The 19,600-nt window shown below is 43.5% G+C and overlaps 1 protein-coding gene across 17 annotated transcripts in view; it reads left to right on the forward strand.

The window, feature by feature from the left end:
- Positions 1-19,600, forward strand: part of STIM1 (stromal interaction molecule 1) — a 227,183-nt gene that overhangs the window by 174,336 nt on the left and 33,247 nt on the right. For all 17 annotated transcript variants that reach the window (XR_004970392.1, XR_004970393.1, XM_036325164.1 and 14 more), the window contains 2 exons: positions 12,824-12,935; positions 18,985-19,100. Coding sequence is in view for 15 of the 17 variants with exons in the window: in XM_036325164.1 (XP_036181057.1) it covers positions 12,824-12,935; positions 18,985-19,100 (228 nt within the window). In the remaining 2 variants the exon portion in view is untranslated. The remainder of the gene's footprint in view (positions 1-12,823; positions 12,936-18,984; positions 19,101-19,600) is intronic.

Raw genomic sequence — 19,600 nt, forward strand, 5'->3', positions numbered from 1 at the left:
TTAAAGAAAAAGTTTGTCATCTCGTTCTAAAGCATTTACATAAGTTTTGTTTTTCATTGCAAAGTGACATTTGAAACTGTCTCATGCAACTTTTCTCTTATAGAGGAAACTAAGACCCAAAGATTTTAAAAGAGTTATCTAAGCTAAGATGGAGATGTGGAACTAACATTTAGGTCTATATTCTGAGTCCTAATCAGATCATCTTCTTAGTATTTTGTGTACTTCTCTAAGATTCATAAGTAAAAAATGTATTTATCCCAATAGGCTCACTTTTACTATGAAGCCCTATCTGGAAATTTCTAAATGAATTAGAAGTTTAGTAGGACAGACTCATTGTGAGCTAAGGGGAATTATGCCTTCATGTACATTTATGTATACAAATAAGACTTTCAGTGTGCAGCTATACCAATTGACCCGCAATACTCCCAACTTTAGCCCAAGCAATAGGTGAATCACAAGCTGGAACTAATTAAATGACAATTTGCTCATTAAAAAAATAGTAAAGGGGAGCATTTGAAATTGTGCTTCTCAGCATATATCATCAGTTTGGCCCAAATAAATGCATAAAAATTCTCTTAAAAAATAAAAATAAGGGTGTACTATGTGCTAATTATTGTAGAGATATAAAATGCAGATGTATATCATACTGTGAGAACAACCAGTTAGTAGGAGCAATCCTATCTAATAAATATGCTAATTAACCCCCATGCCATCGCAAAAATGGCGGCACCCACAGCCAATAAGGAAGGAATATGCTAATTGACTGCCACACCCTCAAAGATGGTGGTGCCCACAGCCACAAGATGGCAGCACCCAGTCCCCTCAGCCCCCCAGGGCAGGCCTGAGGTGCAGGCAAGCCTCAAATGGCAGCTGCCCAGCTGCCCGAGGCTTGCACTGCTGGCAGTGGCGGCAGCAGAGGTGTGATGGGGGCGTTGCCTTCCCCGATCGCCAGGTCGCCTCCTGCCTGATAGCTCCTGGACTGTTAGAGGGGGCAGGTTGCCAAAGCCCACATTCTTAATCTCTGTGTTGTATGTGACTAACTGACCAGAAGGCTGACTGAGTGACCAACTAACAGCTGTGTGAAGGAGAGGCAAAGTAAACACTGGCAATCTTCCTGTCAGACAGTTCTTTTTGGGCTTTGAAACCATAAAAGTAAGTAAGGGCTTCATCTGGAGGCACCAGTGGTCCATTAGGAGAAAGAGATACTGATTCAAGAGCCCATTTCTTAATCCTTATTATTTCTCTGGCAAGATAAGGGATTGACCAAGGCAAGGATCTGTCCTGGCATATCCCTGGAAGTATGGATATAGCTCAAGTGCTAGGGAGTAATACTTACTGCTCCATCTGCTTGGAATGCCCTTCCTCTGGGTATTTACATGGCTCATACCTTTATTTAATTTTCTGCCCAAATGTTACCTCCTCAGACAGGGCTTTCCTGATTAGAACTGATGTAGCATTGCTCTTAATCCTTTTATCCTGCTTTATTTTTCTTCACTGTATTTATCACTACCCAGCACTTATTTGTTTATAAATGTTTAGTTTGTCTTTCTCCACCAGAATATAAGTACCAGGAATCTGTGAATTTGTTTTGTATACTGTTATATTCCTAGCTCCTAGAGCAGTGCCTGGCAAGTAGTAGTAGGTGCTCAATCTATCCCTTCCCCCCAATGAATAAATGATTTTAGAGTTTGAGACCACCAGCTTTCAAGGACTTTCATCATTTGGCCTCAGTAATACCACTCTCTTGTTCTATATGTAACCCTTGGACTCCAGATAAACTCTGTGTTCTCTGAGCAGACCCCACATTTTATAATTCTGTGTCTTAGCTTGTGTTCCTTTTCTCTGATGGGCCTACATTTCTGTCCACCCAGATTCTGACCAGTTCTCAACATCTGTCTCTTACTGAATGAATATGAATATGTATATGAAGAAATACTTACTACTGAATTCATATTAAATCCTAGGCAGTTTCAGACATATGAATTCATTTATTCCAACAACTCTGGGAAACAGGTATTGTTAGATAGTAAGCTTCCTCGGGGTAGGAGTCTCTGCCTTGATCATTGCTCTGTTCCCAGTGCCTGGCACAAAGTAGTACAAAATAAATGTTTTGAATGACTGAATGAATATTTTATAAAAGGGGAATTGAGACTGGTTAAGTGATTTATCCCTGCTGGTCTATGGCAGATAGGATAGAAATCAGGGTCTTCTGGTTTAAAGTCTAATACTTGTTCTAATATATTCTACTAGTGGCCCGGTGCATGAAATTCGTGCACGGGGGCGGGTATGTTCCTCAGCCTGGCCTGCACCCTCTCCAATTTGGGATCCCTCGAAGGATGTCCTACTGCCAGTTTACAGGGATCGGGCCTAAACTGGCAGTCGGACATCCCTCTCGCAATCCAGGACTGCTGGCTCATAACCACTCACCTGCCTGCCTGCCTGCCTGATTGCCTCTAACCACTCTGCCTGCCGGTCTGCTTGCTCCCAACTGCCCCCCACCCCCCACTGCCGGCCTGCTTGCCCCCAAATGCCCCCCCGCCAGCCTGATCACCCCAAACTGCCCCCCCTGCTGGCCTGCTTGCCGCTACCTTCCCTCCCCACTGGCCTGCTCATCCCCAACTGTCCCCCTGCTGGCCCGCTCACTCCAAACTGCCCCCCCCCCACTGTCCTGATCACCTCCAACTGACCCCCACTGATGGCCTGCTTGTCCCCAACTGGCCCCCCTGCTGGTCTGCTTACCCCCAACGGCCCTGCCCCCCACCAGCCTGATCACCCACAACTGCCCTCCCCTCTTGGCCTCTAACCACCTCTACCTTGGCCCCGCCACCATGGCTTTGTCCAGAAGAACATCTGGAAGGTCTCCCAGTCTAATTAGCATATTACCCTTTTATTAGTATAGATGAATTATTTTATAGAATGGGCATTTTATTTCAGATGGTTTCCCATGGCATTTTTTCTAAAGAAGTAAAAATTACTTTAAAAAATGTTTCAGGAAAACTTTGAGAAATTTACAGTATCTGCTTTTCTTCCAAGAAAGTTGTCACTTTTATGCCAGAGTGAGAATTATTTGTATGCTTTGTATGTCAGCATTGGGCCACTGTGACTGGGGGGCACTTAGCTTGACTTGAGAGTAATTATCTTGCTCACTGGCTGGGAGGGAGGGTGTGTGGCAGAGGAGATAAATACTCGGTTCTGGATTATTCATAGATTGCTGACTTTCTGGATTGGTTGTGCAAGCCCCTCCTTTTATTGATGTCCACCTTCTATTGACAGACATCTACCCTGGTAGAGAAATGAGATGAAACTCTCTTTCTTTTCATTGTAAAAAGCATTTGAATTCTTAAGGTGTGATAAGGCCTCCCAGCCATCCACAGTCAAGGTACACATTTTCATGGAGGATGTTCCCACTCTTGAATAAATCAAAACAATTTTTTCTTTTAATTTAAACTTTCTTCTATAACTGTTTTCTTGTTACTTAAAAGCTGGGTTTTTTTTTAAACTACTTCCAAAGCTTTTCAAGCTGTATATGTCCTTGGAATGAATTTATAAATTAGAATTGAGCCCGGCCAGTGTGACTCAGTGGTTTAGCATCGACCTATGAACCAGGAAGTCACAGTTTGATTCCAGGTCAGGCCACATGCCCAGGTTGTGGGCTTGATCCCCAGTACGGGGCGTGTAGGAGGCAGCCGATTAATGATTCTCTCTCATCTTTGATGTTTCTTTCTTTCTTTTTTTTAAATATATTTCATTGTTTTTTTTTACAGAGAGGAAGGGAGAGGGATAGAGAGTTAGAAACACCGATGAGAGAGAAACATCGATCAGCTGCCTCCTGCACACCTCCTACTGGGGATGTGCCCGCAACCAAGGTACATGCCCTTGACCGGAATCGAACCTGGGACCCTTCAGTCCGCAGGCCGACGTTCTATCCATTGAGCCAAACTGGTTTGGCCCACTGTCTGTTTTAATTTGTCTGTTCGTTTTGACTCTGTCAATATGCTCAAACTTCAGTGAAGTCATGAGAACCTATTATTTTTGCCTGCTGCCTCCTTTACTTTGGAAATATTCTTTTTTACTCAGAGGGGCCTTTGATGTAAGGGATTGTTTCCAGTTGCCAACTGTTTTCTTCCTTGCCAAGTAAAAGAGTTGTTGTGAACTCTTCAGTGATGCCTTCCCCAGGATATTTGCAGATGTGGTTGGGAAAAGTCATTTCATCCCCAACCTTTGCATCTCAGGTGCTGAGGTGCCGGGGGTGCCATGGCAATCACGGGGAAGCCGGCCAGCCGGCACCCTCGGCCCCGGGGAGTCCGGGGTTGCCGGCTGGCCTGCGCCCAGGCTCTCTCTCCCTCTGATCGCCATGGTGATCACGGGGAAGCAGGCCAGCCGGCACCCCCGGCCTCGGGGGTTCCGGGGTTGCCAGCTGGCCTGCACCTGGGCTCTCTCTCCCTCCGATCCGCAATGCGATCACCGGCTGCAGGCAGCCCAAGCCCCCGGCCTGGGGTTGTTGCCTCGCCTGCCTCCAGGCTTTCTAATGGCGATCACCTGCTGGGGATTGGGCAAAGGTGGCTGGCAGGGCCGCCTTTGCCCGCCCCCAGCTCTTGCCTGCCGCCTGGGTTTCCGATCCCATTCGCCTCCCATGATTGCGCCTATGTATGCAAATTAACCGCCATCTTGGTTGGCAGTTAATTTGCATATCGCCCTGATTCGCCAATGGGAAGCATGTTGGAGGTACGATTAATTACCATGTTTGTCTATTATTAGATAGGATAATAACAAGCAGTATTCTAAAATGCCCAGAGATTTGTCAATCCTGAATAACTTATTTTTTTGTGGTTATCTAAGGATAAAACAGGAGGTTTTACTCATTTAATATAAACATCTTTCTCAAATGGAAAAGGCCCTTTCCTATCTATGCAACACAGGATGGAGGCCAGGTTATATCTTTACTATTTGAGAAGCTAACTAAAAATCAATTATTGGGGTTCCCTACAGATATATATAGGATAAATGTCTTTCCCCCCCCTATTTACTTCCATAAGAAGTCTGTCGGGAAGAGTGTTGCTGTTAGTTAGAAAATAAATACTGGAAGCAACTAAGATGGCGGCATAGGTAAACACCGGGAAATTGTCACCTCACACAACAATCGAAAATTACCGCAAAGGACTGAGCAAACATCATCCAGAACAACAGGAAGGCTGGCTGAGTGTAAATTCTACAACTAGAAGGAAAGAAAAGCACGCTGAGAGCCAGAGGAGCTGCGGAGGTGAAGTGCAGAGGTACGGCGGCTCGCGCGTGCGCGAGGAAAGGGGGTAGCACCTGAGGACGCGGCTGTCTTTTTGAATCACAGGCTCCTGACTGCTCTGAACTCCGGTTCCGGGAAGTCTCTGGGGACCCAGGTCTCATACGGGGAGAGGCTGGTCTGTCCGGCAGCGGGCGAACTTGAGGGCGGCTTTCCCTCAGAGGTGCTTGCAGCCGTTACCGGGACACTGAGACGCGCGACTCCGGGCGGAGAATCGGCCATAGCTGCTTCTCCGCCCTTTGGCTCCCTGAGACCCCGCCCCACCCAGGCTGCGGCAGAGGCTTTTGCATGTGAATGTACCTAACTGCAGCCGAACCAGGCAGACCCTGAACTTCCAAGAGAAGGCCCAAGGCCCCGCAGCGGCTTGCATTGATTCACAGCTGAGCCTCTTCGTGGCTCCTGCTGTGTGGCCTCAGGCAGAAGCTGAATTAGCACCTCCTTAGATCCAGGAGCCACTGTACCCAGTGGTCAGAGGGGGTCCATCCAGACTGCAACTCCTCAGATCCATAAGGGACACACTCAGGGAGCAGACTCAGTGAGCACCAAAGCCCCACTGAAGCAAGTCTTGCCCCAAAAGGGTGTCTTCAGCACAGAAGTTCTCCCACTTTAGACACAGCTGATTCTCACAGCCAATTGGCCTGGAGGTCAATTCCTCCCAGTGATTCTACAACAACCAAGGCACCAAGAGTGCACCAAGAGTGTCCACCCCAGGAAACTGGGGAGGCTGAGCTACTGGGCCCTACAGGACACCTGGCGCACAGGGCCACTCTATCAACACAGGGAAGCTGCCAAAATGCGGAGACAAAGAAACAGGTCACAAATGGCAGAAATGGAGGAAAGCAAACCATTGGATTTAGAGTTCAAGGCCACGTTTATAAGGTTTTTCAAGAATTTTATGGAAACTGCCGATAAATTTAATGAATCCCTCAATAAGTATAGTGAGACCATGGAGGACATGAAAAAGGACCAACTAGAAATTAAGCATACACTGACTGAAATAAAGAATAATTTACAGAGATCCAGCAGCAGACAAGAGGATCTCAAGAATCAAGTCAAAGATTTGAAATACAAAGAAACAAAAAATACCCAACCGAAAAAGAAAAAAGAAAAGAGATTCCAAAAATATGAAGATAGTGTAAGGAACCTCTGGGACAACTTCAAGCGTACCAACATCAGAATTATAAGGGTACCAGAAGGAGAGAGAGGGCAAGATATTGAAAACCTTTTTGAAGAAATAATGACAGAAAACTTCCCCTGCCTGGTGAAAGAAATGGACTTACAAGTCCAGGAAGCGCAGAGAACCCCAAACAAAAGGAATCCAAGGAGGACCACACCAAGACACATCATAATTAAAATGCCAAGAGCAAAAGATAAAGAGAGAATCTTAAAAGCAGCAAGAGAAAGACAGTCAGTTACCTACAAGGGAGTACCCATACGACTGTCAGCTGATTTCTCAACAGAAACCATGCAGGCCAGAAGAGACTGGCAAGAAATATTCAAAGTGATGAATAGCAAGAACCTGCAACCAAGATTACTTTATCCAGCAGAGCTATCATTCAGAATAGAAGGTCAGAGAAAGAGCTTCACGGATAAGAAAAAGCTAAAGGAGTTCATCACCACCAAACCAGCATTATATGAAATGCTGAAAGGTATTCTTTAAGAAGAGGAAGAAGAAAAAGGAACTCTTACCATTTGCCACAGCATGGATGGAACTGGAGAGCGGATAAATACCACATGATCTCACTCATTTGTGGAATATAATGAACAACATAAGTTGATGAACAAGGACTGATCCAGAGACGGAGAGGCATTGATTGGACTGTCGGGACTTGGAGGGAAGGTAGGGGAGGGTGGGGGTAAGGGGAAAAGATCAACCAAAGGACTTATATGCAAGCATATAGGCCTAATCAATGGACATGGACAACGGGGGGGTGAGGGCATGAGCGGGGGTTGGGGGCGTGGGGGGTAGAGGGTAACGTGGGGACAAGGACACATATGTAATATCTTAATCAATAAAAAATATATTAAAAAAAAAAAGAGAAAAAATTGAAGAAGAAAAAAAAAAAAGAAAATAAATACTGATGGGATGTATAATAAATGATCCAGGATCCACAAGTAGCTATTGTTTGCTCATTCATTCATTTATATATATTCTTTTGTTCATTCAGTAAACTTTACAGAGTACTTAGAATTATGTAGTCTTGTGTTAGATACTGAAAAATACATAAATGGAAAAGATAAGTTCCCTATCAAATTGCTTATAGTATAATGGAGAAGAGAGATATGTGACTAAATAATCATATAACATACATGAAAGAAAAGAACTATATATAAAGAAAATGCTAAGTAAGCAGAGAAGGGAGAACTAGTAGTTATTTTGCAGGTTTTATAATGGGGGGTTTTGAAATGGGCTCCAAAGACTTTCATTAAGTGAAGAGATAGAGCTGGGTTTTAAGGATTAGTTGGTGCTTAGGAGGCCAGAGGAGGGAAAAGAGCTTTTCTGGAAATAACAAAGACCTAGAAGTCTGAGAGCAATGTTCAAGGATGAATAAATAAATAATATAAGATACTGATTCTAGAAGAGGACTCCAAAGTTAAGAGCTACAGCAGAAGCAGCCTCTAGGACAAGACTGTGAAGTGCAGGTCATATGTGTTGGGATCAGTTAGATTGCTAGTCTCATAGTTTCCAATGGCAGTATGCACACTTCAGCAGGGCTCGCACAAGACAATCAGTTGGGGTGCCATAAGAAAATACTAGAGCTTGTATTTATATTGCGGTTATTTTTATCTCACACTTTAATTTTTATATCTGTTTTAAACTATATCTAATGTCTGATTCATAAAAAGATATTCATATATTGGCAGTGTGTGCTCAAAACCTTTTTGCAGGTAGATTATGTCATTAAAAAGGTTTGGGGGAAACAGGTTTGAGACTACAAATTTAGTCACCTTATTCAATCCTCTTATGAAGGACTGTTTGTTGCTGAAAACTCTAGGGGTTAGCCTTCTCTGGTTCTGTGTAGTATTGCTATTTTCCCCCGAGATTTAGTCTTTGATCTCTCAAGGGGCCACATGGACAGGCTCAGGGGGATGAAAGACTGATCATAGACTACCTCTGGTTTGAATGTCCTACTAGGATTTGGATATATGATTCATTTGGAGCCTGTATCTGTATTAAGTTCTCCTTGCCTTTCACTGACAGCCACAGCCTCTCTGTACCTGCTATTGCCTCCTCCCTCACTTTGGCCCAGGGAAACTTCTCATTTTCTCTTCTGGAATGAGAAAGCATTTTAACTTTTAGGTACTTGAACTGTAGGGACAAAGGACTCTGATGATATCTCAACTTGACTGCTCAATGAGCTCTTCATGCTGGAACATGGGGTTGCTATCTGACAAGAATGCAGCCCATTCTGGCTTATTTTATTTAGACTGCAGTGACTCTGGTTGAACAACTCCATGCTGCCACGCCCTACGTAGGTAGGGCATCTGCCTAGGTAACAGAATGATATGTTTTTTGTTTTTTTTTGTGTGTGTGTGTGTGTTTTAAATATATTGTATTGATTTTTTACAGAGAGGAAGGGAGAGAGATAGAGAGCCAGAAACATTGATGAGAGAGAAACATTGATCAGCCGCCTCCTGCACATCTCCTACTGGGGATGTGCCTGCAACCCAGGTACATGCCCTTGATCGGAATCAAACCCAGGACCTTTCAGTCCGCAGGCCAACGCTCCATCCACTGAGCCAAACTGGCCCCGGCAACAGAATGATATGTTGAACACAGAAAACAAAAACTAAAACCAACTGCCTTGAGGTTTGGCCTGGCATATTGAACCATTATCCTTTTCCCTATAGCTTAGCTCTATAGCGCTGAGTGTGTACAGAGTCGTTCCTCGCTGGATTGCAGTGACCCCTTATAAGCCCTCTGCCTCACCTAATGTAGTGTTTAGAACGGTAGTTTTCAGTTGGGGGCAATTTTGTGCCCTAGGGAACATTTGGTAGAATTTGGAGAAATTTCTCATGGTCATGACTGGCAGCATGTCATTGGCATCTAGTGAGTAGATGCCAGGGATGTTGATAAACATCTTACAATACACAGGCTACCACCCCACAATAAACAAGTATCCTGTCCAAAATGTCATTGGTGCAGAGACTGAGAAACCCTGGTCTGGAGTGACTCCTGCCTGTCTCCACTGCAGGGTAGGGTATAGATAGATGAGTTCCTGCATACCAAAGGTCTGTGCTCAGGCTTGTATCAAGGCGTCCTCCCAGTAGACAAAAGGCCTTTGTAGCACCACTGGCCTCAGGCCTTTCTAGCAATAAAATAGTGGACTTCTTTCCACTCCATATGCCCAGCAAAAAGGCCCCTTTGTCCTGGATGGGACTGAGCTTTCTTGGCAGCAGTGGCAGGAGTGTGTTTTTCTCTGTACTTTACAGGCTAGCACTTGTCTGCCTGCCTCATGTCTGTGTGTCACTCTACTACACCTTTATTACCTGATACTCCAAACCATAGTAAATGATCACATTTGTAATGTGTGTGGCAATATATTCATTTTCAGGAATAATGGCTAGTACACTCTACTTTCTGTAATGCTTCTTTAATCCCAGCTCTGTCATCCCTCCTTTTCCAAGCCCTAGAATTTGAACATATCTCTTGGAAATTAATTACTCTTTTCTTTACACAGTATTTTAGTCTAGGAATTAGAAATTTGGCCAAGCAATGACTAGGCACTCTTCACTTAAACCTCTAGCATCTTGTCTTCTAGGATATAGCCTTAGGGCACTATACCTGCTTCATTTCATCCCATGGCACCTTTCCCTTCTCACCTCCGGTGTCTCTGCAAATAGTCTAATCTATCTCCAAAGTCTGTTGGCTTCAGAACTTTCCTCCTGAGCTCCAGTAGCTTCTTGAGAACATCAAGAGATTGGAGCATTTATGCCTTCAAATTTGTTTCATTCAGGATATCTTTCTGAGGGTCTACTTTGGACCAGTGCTGGGTTCCCTTGTAGGGGAAGGAGGAGAATGAAGGGACAGGGCCCAGCTGTCCAACTTCTCTATCTTATGTGAGAGTGACAGAAACAACCTAAGATCTCAGGTGTGCCTACCAGAGGAATGCCTATTTTTTTTTTTTACAAGCATTTCAGAAGTTAACCATCTACACGATTGGTATATTAGTCTAAGGAGATTGCTGTTCAGCCCATAGTCAGAATGTTTTTGGAAGTTCTCACTTAGGGTAGTTATTCTTTGAGTAAATTCTTATTAATGCCACTGTATATGAAGCTCTATTTTAGAGACAATGGGGGGAGCAAAAATGAATGGGACATGGCCTATGCCTTAATGTTTTCTAATTATTAAAAGGAAATTAGACAGCATTCTAATGAAAGACAGTTTTTTATAGTGATAGGAATCTTAAGCAAGGAGGATGATAAAGCTTACCATCTCATTCTGCTTCAAAACTTTTTAGGCTTCTTGCTGCTCCAGTAGTTTTCAGAATTTGTACATTGAGGAATGTACAAATTCCTTGTAAGGGAAATAATTTATCTCAGACCTAAAATGCTAGCTTAAATTGTTTTTACTGTGCCAAACCCGGTTTGGCTCAGTGGATAGAGCGTCGGCCTTCGGACTGAAAGGTCCCAGGTTCGATTCCGGTCAAGGGCATGTATCTGGGTTGCAGGCACATCCCCAGTAGGAGATGTGCAGGAGGCGGCTGATCGATGTTTCTCTCTCATCGATGTTTCTAACTCTCTATCTCTCTCCCTTCCTCTCTGTAAAAAATCAATAAAATATATTTTTTAAAAAATTATTTTTACTGTAATGTTACTTAAATGTGTATAAACATAAAATGAGGTTTAAGTTGCTATATAAAATTTGTATGCAAATATAAACAAAAATGGATTTAGATATTAAATAAAAACTAACTTCAAATCCAATAAAATGATACCATTTTACTGAAACTCAATTGTCCCTGGCACTTTAAGTTCAGCATGCCTTTATTACTGGCTGCCATCTGACGACTCAGTCCTCCCATCATCTTTCTCTATTCACACTACTATGAAACTTTTATTTATGTTATGCATCATGATGTCATTTGACCTTCACCTTGGTTCAAACTTATTCCTTGTGCATTAAGTCCACTTCTATTCCTTTCTTTTCAGTTTGTTATCTAGGTGTCTAAATAACACACACATATTAAAATTATCTTAAAAGGATTATTTTTTAAATCACAACATTATACCCTGGCCAGTTGGCTCAGTTGGTTGGAGTATTGTCCCATACACCAAAAAGGTTGTGGTTCTATTTCTGGTTAATGTTTCTCTCACATTGATGTTTCTCTCTCTCTCTCTTTCTCTCCCTTCCTCTCTCTAAAAATCAATAAAAACACACCAGTGGTTCTCAACCTTCTGGCCCTTTAAATACAGTTCCTCATGTTGTGACCCAACCATAAAATTATTTTCGTTGCTACTTCATAACTGTAATGTTGCTACTGTTATGAATCATAATGTAAATATCTGATATGCAGGATGGTCTTAGGCAACCCCTGTGAAAGGGTCGTTCGACCACCAAAGGGGTCGCGACCCACTAGTTGAGAACCGCTGCCCTAGCCGGTTTGGTTTAGTGGATAGAGCGTTAGCCTGTGAACTGAAGGGTCCTGGATTCGACTCTGGTCAAGGGCACATGCCTGGGTTGCGGGCTCAATCCCCAGTAGGAGGCGTGCAGGAGGCAGCCAATCAATGATTCTTTCTCATCATTGATGTTTCTATCCCTCTCCCTTCCTCCCTGAAACCAATAAAAAATATATAAAAAAACAAAACAAAACAACACACACCATATCCTTGGGTAAGGATTTTTTTTTAAATCACAACATTATAATATTGAGGAATGACTAGCTACCGTGGCCATGTAGGGTGATGATGTGATTCTACATGTTGTTAGTGATCACTCAGTAATTATGTCATTTAGAATTGGCTCGTGTTGTGACAGAAAATCTTTTCAATCTGATATAAACAGAAGGGGAAATTTACTTGTTACACAAAATTTAAAAATCTGTCAATAGGGCTAGCAACTTGTGAACTGACTCAGTGCTTAAGTGACATCATTTGGATCCATCTCTCTTTATATAATATCATATAGTATATGTAATTAAATGTAATTTATAGTATAATGGAGAAGAGAGATATGTGACTAAATAATCATATAACATACATGATATAACACCTGCCTTCACTTTTCCTGCTGCTAGTAATTACAGGGGTGGGAAAAAGTTGCAAATATAAAAAACAGTTTATTCTTGTATTGTTATTAATGTTTTTCTCCATTCAAACAACTGTAAACCTACTTTTGCCCACCCCTGTGTATATACATAAATAAAAAGTAGAGTGTGTATTCCTTTTTTTATGTAGGATTTTATGGGAGAATGAAATGTTAAACACATAAACATGTGTAAATGTTAAGGTCAGTGTGACTGTGACAGCAAATGTGAGCCTTGCTTGGCGTGCTGGAGTCATGGCTTTGCTGCTCTCTTCCCACAGTGTACAACTGGACCGTGGACGAGGTGGTGCAGTGGCTAATCACATATGTGGAGCTGCCTCAGTATGAGGAGACCTTCCGGAAGCTGCAGCTCAGTGGCCATGCCATGCCAAGGTCAGACTGGGTTCTCTCACTTGTAGTACAGGAAATGGGCTGGGATTGGCCTGCCTTCAGGTTACTGTGGCCAGTTAAATGAGGTTACACCCTTTTTAGGGTAGAATCTATAGACCTCTCCTCTTCTCATATCTACTGTGCACTTGCCATAAAACAGATGACTACTTAGAATCCATTCTCTTATTTAATATTTCTATCAATACTGGGAATAGTACTAATAGCTGCCATTTATTGAGTGCTTAGTACATGCTAGACACTCTACTTCAACACTTTTTATACAGTATCTCATTTAATTCTTACATCAAACTCTGTGGTGTTTCTCTTTATTGCTCTTTCACGCCCCCTTCACCCAGCTGTCTCTTTTGTTGCCCAGGAGTCTCTGGGGCTCTTTTAGCCTCCACAGAATTATGCATATCAGTTAATCTACTCTAAAGAAATTGTGCAGAGGTGGGGGCTGACTGCCATTGGACACAACCTCCTCTCTGGAATGACTCCTCCAATAGGTATTGTGCCCTAACTTTGCCTCCTTTGCAGGCATAATATGCTAGGGCTTGGGGTGGGAGTGGGGAGGAGATGGAGTACTGCTTGGACTTCTTGTTATATCAAACTAGTGCCATATGTCATTCAGTCATTAATCCATTTACTTATTCATTCAACGAATATTTACTGGGTACCTGCTCTGTGCCAAGCACTTGTGCTGGGGGCTGGGGATAAAGGTGACAACAGCCTGCTCTTGTCCTCAAAGGGCTTACTGTCTGGTAAGTGCTGATTGTGTATATGTATATTCTGTCATCTTATTATGTAGGTGCATCTGGTTATGAGCTTCAGCAAAGGGGAAAGTGGAGGAGAAAGCTGTTGGAATTCCCACACATTGTAGTCTCCAGCCACAGAACTACCAGACACTGCTGTCCAGGCCCAGCTGAGCTGGCTGTTCCCTCTTCTGCTGCCTGTAACTTTCTCTTCATAGCTCTCCCTGCCCTGGAGAGAATAATAATCTTAATGTTTGTGCATCTCTTTATAGAGTGCTTTCTTACCTATTATTTTAATTGATTCACACAATTCTGGGAGGAAGGAATTACTGTCCCAACTTTTAGCTGCACAAACTAAATTTCAAATATTTTATGATTTATCCAAGCTGGCAAGTGGCAGAACTGGGATTTGAACCTAGGTCTGCCTGGTTCTAAGTGCCCTGCTTTTTTCACTGCTTCTCCCTCTTGCCCCATGCAGTTGAAGATGGATTTCCTGGAAGTATTCAGTTCAGTTCTATTTGACAAATTTTACCAAGCACCTACCATATGCCATGGGTCCTGAGGACAAAGACAAGCATTAGACCTCATATCTGCTTTTAGGAACTCCAGGTTTGATGGACAAAACAAGCAATTGAATAGATGATTGATCATGAAGCGCCAGGATTTAGGTTTCTTTCTCATTACCCATGGAAATAGTGGCAGTGCCTTGTGGATCACTGGACCGTTTCACCTTGAGGAATGGCTATGCTTGGATTAAAACTAAAGCCTACGATAAGTCAGTTCCCTGGTCATGGTCTTACTTAGCCCTCCTGTGGCTAGGATTAGATCTAAGACCAGATCCAGCTAGGCTGGGCTCAGGAATAGAAGAAGCCAAGCTGTGGTACTCTGGTAACAGCAGAAGCATGGAGCCTTCAGTGCATAGAGTAGGGATGGTTCTAAGCCCATCACTAGGTAGCACGATACAATGGAAAGAATCCAGCAGATTTGAGTTTGTGTCTTGGCTTTGTTGCTTACTTGCTATGTGACTAGGCAAGTTACTTAATTCTAAGTCTCAGTTTTCACATCTGTAAAGTGGAGCTAATAATAGAACTGAGTTCTTAGAATCATGAGAAGTAAATTAGGTATTGAATGTAGTGTCAGAACAGTACAAGATACACAGTAGTTGCTTACTAAATGTTAGCCATAAATGGTTTTCATTTGTTTCATAGCTTAGAAGTAGATAGCAGTCAAATTCATAGGTTTTTTTGACAAATAGACTGTACAAAAGATGACACTTGTTTTGCTCAGTCAGATGAAGTTCAGTACAACTGGTAGAAGTGCTCTAAAGAGGGTCTCCAAGAATTCTCAGGCTTATAGGAAGCATCTGATTTTACATAAGTTTACACAGAAGGAAACTGAGGCCTTAGGGGAGGGACTCAGCAGCTTGTGATTAGACTAGTCACTCAATGATAGAGCTGACCCCCCTACTTCCTATCAGTGTCTCCTTGCCTCTCTTGTAGGTGGGCTCGATTGCTTCTCAGACTAGAGAAGGACGTAGCTGCTCCTGCATGCCCAGGCAGGAGTATAAACACACACTCTGATGTCAGAAGCTTCTTTTCTATCTGGGGAAACAAAGATATGCATTTGAAAAGAGCTCTAGCCCTAGCCATTTGGCTCAGTGGATAGAGGGTCGGCCTGTGGGCAGAAGGGTCCCAGGTTCAATTCCAGGCAAGGGCACATGCCTGGGTTGTGGGCTCAATCCCCAGTAGGGTGCGTGCAGGAAGTAGTTGATCAATAATTTTCTCTCATCATTGATGTTTCTATCTTTCTCTCCATCTCCCTTCCTCTCTGAAATATATCTCTATATCTCTCTATATAAAAGCATAATGTGCAAATCGACCAGATGGCAGAATGACCAGTCGGCTATGACATGCACTGACCACGAGGGGGCAGATGCTTAACACAGGAGCTGCCCCCAGCCCACAGGCCCCGATCATCTGAGCCTACCAGCCAGCTTCTTTTTTTTTTTTTTTTAATTTTTTTTTAATTAAATCTTTATTGTTCAGATTATTACATTTGTTCCTCTTTTTCCCCCCCATAACTCCCCTCCTCCCAGTTCCCGCCCCACCCTCCGCCCTCACTCCCCACCCACTGTCCTCATCCATAGGTGCACGATTTTTGTCCAGTCTCTTCCCGCATCTCCCACACCCCTTTCCCCCCCAAGAATAGTCAGTCCATTCCCTTTCTATGTCCCTGATTCTTTTATAATCAACAGTTCATTCTGTTCATCAGATTATTTATTCACTTGATTCTTAGATTCACTTGTTGATAGATGCATGTTTGTTGTTCATAATTTGTATCTTTACCTTTTTCTTCCTCTTCCTCTTCTTAAAGGATACCTTTCAGCATTTCATATAATCCTGGTTTGGTGGTGATGAACTCCTTTATCTTTTCCTTATCTGTGAAGCTCTTTATCTGACCTTCAATTCTGAATGATAGCTTTGCTGGATAAAGTAATCTTGGTTTTAGGTTCTTGGTATTCATCACTTTGAATATTTCTTGCCACTCCCTTCTGGCCTGCAAAGTTTCTGTTGAGAAATCAGCTGACAGTCGTATGGGTATTCCCTTGTAGGTAACTGAGTTTCTTTCTCTTGCTGCTTTTAAGATTCTCTCTTTGACTTTTGCTCTTGGCATTTTAATTATGATGTGTCTTGGTGTGGTCCTCTTTGGATTCCTTTTGTTTGGGGTTCTCCGCGCTTCTTGGACCTGTAAGTCCATTTCTTTCACCAGGTGGGGGAAGTTTTCTGTCATTAGTTCTTCAAATAGGTTTTCAATATCTTGCTCTCTCTCATCTTCTGGCACCCCTATAATTCTGATGTTGGTACGCTTGAAGCTGTCCCAGAGGCTCCTTACACTATCCTCGCATTTTTGGATTCTTTTTTCATTTTGCTTTTCCGGTTGGGTGTTTTTTGCTTCCTCGCATTTCAAATCATTGACTTGATTCTTGCGCTCCTCTGGTCTGCTGTCGGGAGTCTGTATAATATTCGTTATTTCAGTCCATGTATGCTTAATTTCTAGTTGGTTCCCCAATATAACATCGAGGGTCTCATTAGTTTTCTTGTAGATCTCATTAAGTTTATCGGCGGCTTCTAAACAGTTTTTGAGAGACCTTAAAAGTGTGGTTCTGAACTCTATATCTTCCATTGACAATTTTGTCCTGTTTCTTTGTCTCCGCATTTTGTTATGCTTCCTTGGTGCACCCCCTAGTGGTCTTTGTTCGCAGTCTTATAATTAAACCTTGATTGTTGTAGCTAATACCAGGGAGGGTTTGACCTCCAGGCCAGGTGGCTATGAGAATCAGCTGTGTCAGCAGTGAGAGAACTTCTGTCCTCTAGGGAGGTGCTTGCTAATCTAGCCTTTGCCTGAGGCTATCCGGCAAATGCCTGTGTGCAGGGCTTGTGCGGGGCAGGTCGCACAGGATCAACAGGGTGGGCCGGAGAGAGCAGTTATGGCGGCTCTCAGTCCTGTCCCCAGGGGCTCTGCCTCTCTGAGTCCCAGCACCCGCTGCAAAGCTCGGAGAGAAAGCTGCACTCGCTCTGACCGAAGCCAGACAGTCCCGCTTCTCCCGTTTGAGTCTGGGTCGCTAAAGACTCGCCCGGATCTGGAGCTCAGAGTCTGCGACTCCCTCCCGATTGAAAACGCCAACCGTGCCCACTGCTCCGCGCACTCCGCACCTCAGAATTTGACTTCAGCACTGCGCCTCCTCTGAGTGTCCGTATGCGTTTCTCTTTCCTCCTAGTTGTAGGACTTCCACTCAGCCAGCGTTCCTGTGGTTCTGGGTGATGTCCCTTCCGTCTTTTAGTTTCACTTTTGAAGTAGTTGTTCAAAGCAGCAAACTCCGGCATTAACCTATGCCGCCATCTTGGTTCCAGCCAGCTTCTTAATCCCTCTCCCTGGCTGGCAGGCTCCAATCGCCCAATGGGGAACTGGGAACCGGGAACTGGGGGTGGGTAGAAGGGGATGCAGGCAGCACCAGGGCCCCGATTGCCCCGCTGGTCACCCCACACACAGAGGGCGACCAGCGGTGGCGGCAGGGGGCAGGGCTGGCTGCTGGCAGCCAGGGAAGATTAGCCCTGATTGCAGGCCAGGCCTAGGGACCCTACCTGTGCACGAATTTCATGCACAGATAGGGTATGGAGAGAGAGAGAGAGAGAGAGAGAGAGAGAGAGAGAGAGAGAGAGAGAGAGAAAGAGAGAAATTTTTCTAAAAAAAAAATAAAGAAAAGAGCTCTGACTTTATGGACTAGTTAGTACAGTTGTAAATGCTCACTTGTGGGATCCAGACAAGTGGCTTTTCAATCTTTCATATCTTAGACTCTTCTCCTCCTATACCTACTGTGTTCTAGCAGAAGAGAAACAAAGTTCAGTTTTTCCAAGGTCATTTTCTTGTTTACAGGCCGTCTCTTATTAGAGTTATTATTAACAATATGATTGAAGGTCATAAAAAATTACTGTATCTGATTGGGAGTAAATTACGGTGACACAGGTATAAGCTAACAAGATATGCAGTATTTGTCATCAGCAGGTTTATATTTAATGACTGTTAAATATATTATTATTAAATATATTTAATTGGGTTAGGATTAGAATAATTCAGAGGTCCCTAGAATCACTGGGTCATGTAGTGTGACATTTTGACAAGGACTGGACAAGAGAATGTATTTATAAATGGTGAGTGTGGAGACAGATATATAATGAATAATCCCTATAAGGGGAAGCACATGGAAAGTTTACACCTGGGTGTGGGAATGGTCACAAATGAATATCCTTAGAGACTAGGATACTCAGGAGAGGTAGACATGTGGAGAATGGTGAACAAATTATTGGTAAATGTTATGTGTCTCTGCATACCCACCACTGAGATCCATCGGTATAGACCAGTGATGGCGAACCTTTTGAGCTCGGCGTGTCAGCATTTTGAAAAACCCTAACTTAACTCTGGTGCTGTGTCACATATAGAAATTTTTTGATATTTGCAACCATAGTAAAACAAAGATTTATATTTTTGATATTTATTTTATATACTTAAATGCCATTTAACAAAGAAAAATCAACCAAAAAAATAAGTTCGCGTGTCACCTCTGACACGCGTGTTATAGATTCGCCATCACTGGTATAAACTTTGTATTCTAGCATGCAGAAGGGAACAGCCACCAGGTGCTAGGAGTCATGGAAGTGTTCCTGGAAGAAGTGAGGAGTTTTACCAGGATCCTTCCTAGCTTTGCTGGCAGGGAACTGAATGCCTACTCTTTGCTTCAACAGGCTTGCTGTAACCAACACCACCATGACAGGGACTGTGCTAAAGATGACAGACCGGAGCCATCGGCAGAAGCTGCAGCTGAAGGCCCTGGACACAGTGCTCTTCGGGCCTCCTCTCTGTGAGTCTTGTGGAGAGAAGGGCTGCTGGTGTGCCATGGAACCCAAGGCTGTTGGGGTGGCTGGGCTGAGGTCCTGGGTCTCCTGGGCACACCTGCCTCCACATTTCCTGCTGCTGTTGAGATATTAAATGGTTTTACATTTTAGTCCAGCCAGATATCAACATCTATTCATTAAATACATTAATGAAACATCTGCTTTGTGCCAGTGCTGTGCTGGAAACTGTAGGAAGACCTGGATGAATCATATTCTGCCCTAAGGGGATAAAATGAATGTTCTAGAGAGGTACACAGTGCTTCTGAATTCCAGAGGAGGGGTGGAGGAGGCATACTATAAAAGAGGTGGCATGTGAGCTCTGCCTCTAAGGAGGGGTAGGGCTGTATTTCATTCAGGTGGCCAGAGAGGGCATTGTGGTGGAGGAAACAACCTGAGGAGGAACACAAAGGCTAAAATATGAAAGTTATGCTCAGGGATAAAAGTAACCGGTAAGGGCTGAATGCTA

The sequence above is a fragment of the Myotis myotis genome, unplaced genomic scaffold, assembly GCF_014108235.1.
Source record: "Myotis myotis isolate mMyoMyo1 unplaced genomic scaffold, mMyoMyo1.p scaffold_m19_p_10, whole genome shotgun sequence".
NCBI classification, from domain to species: Eukaryota; Metazoa; Chordata; class Mammalia; order Chiroptera; family Vespertilionidae; genus Myotis; species Myotis myotis.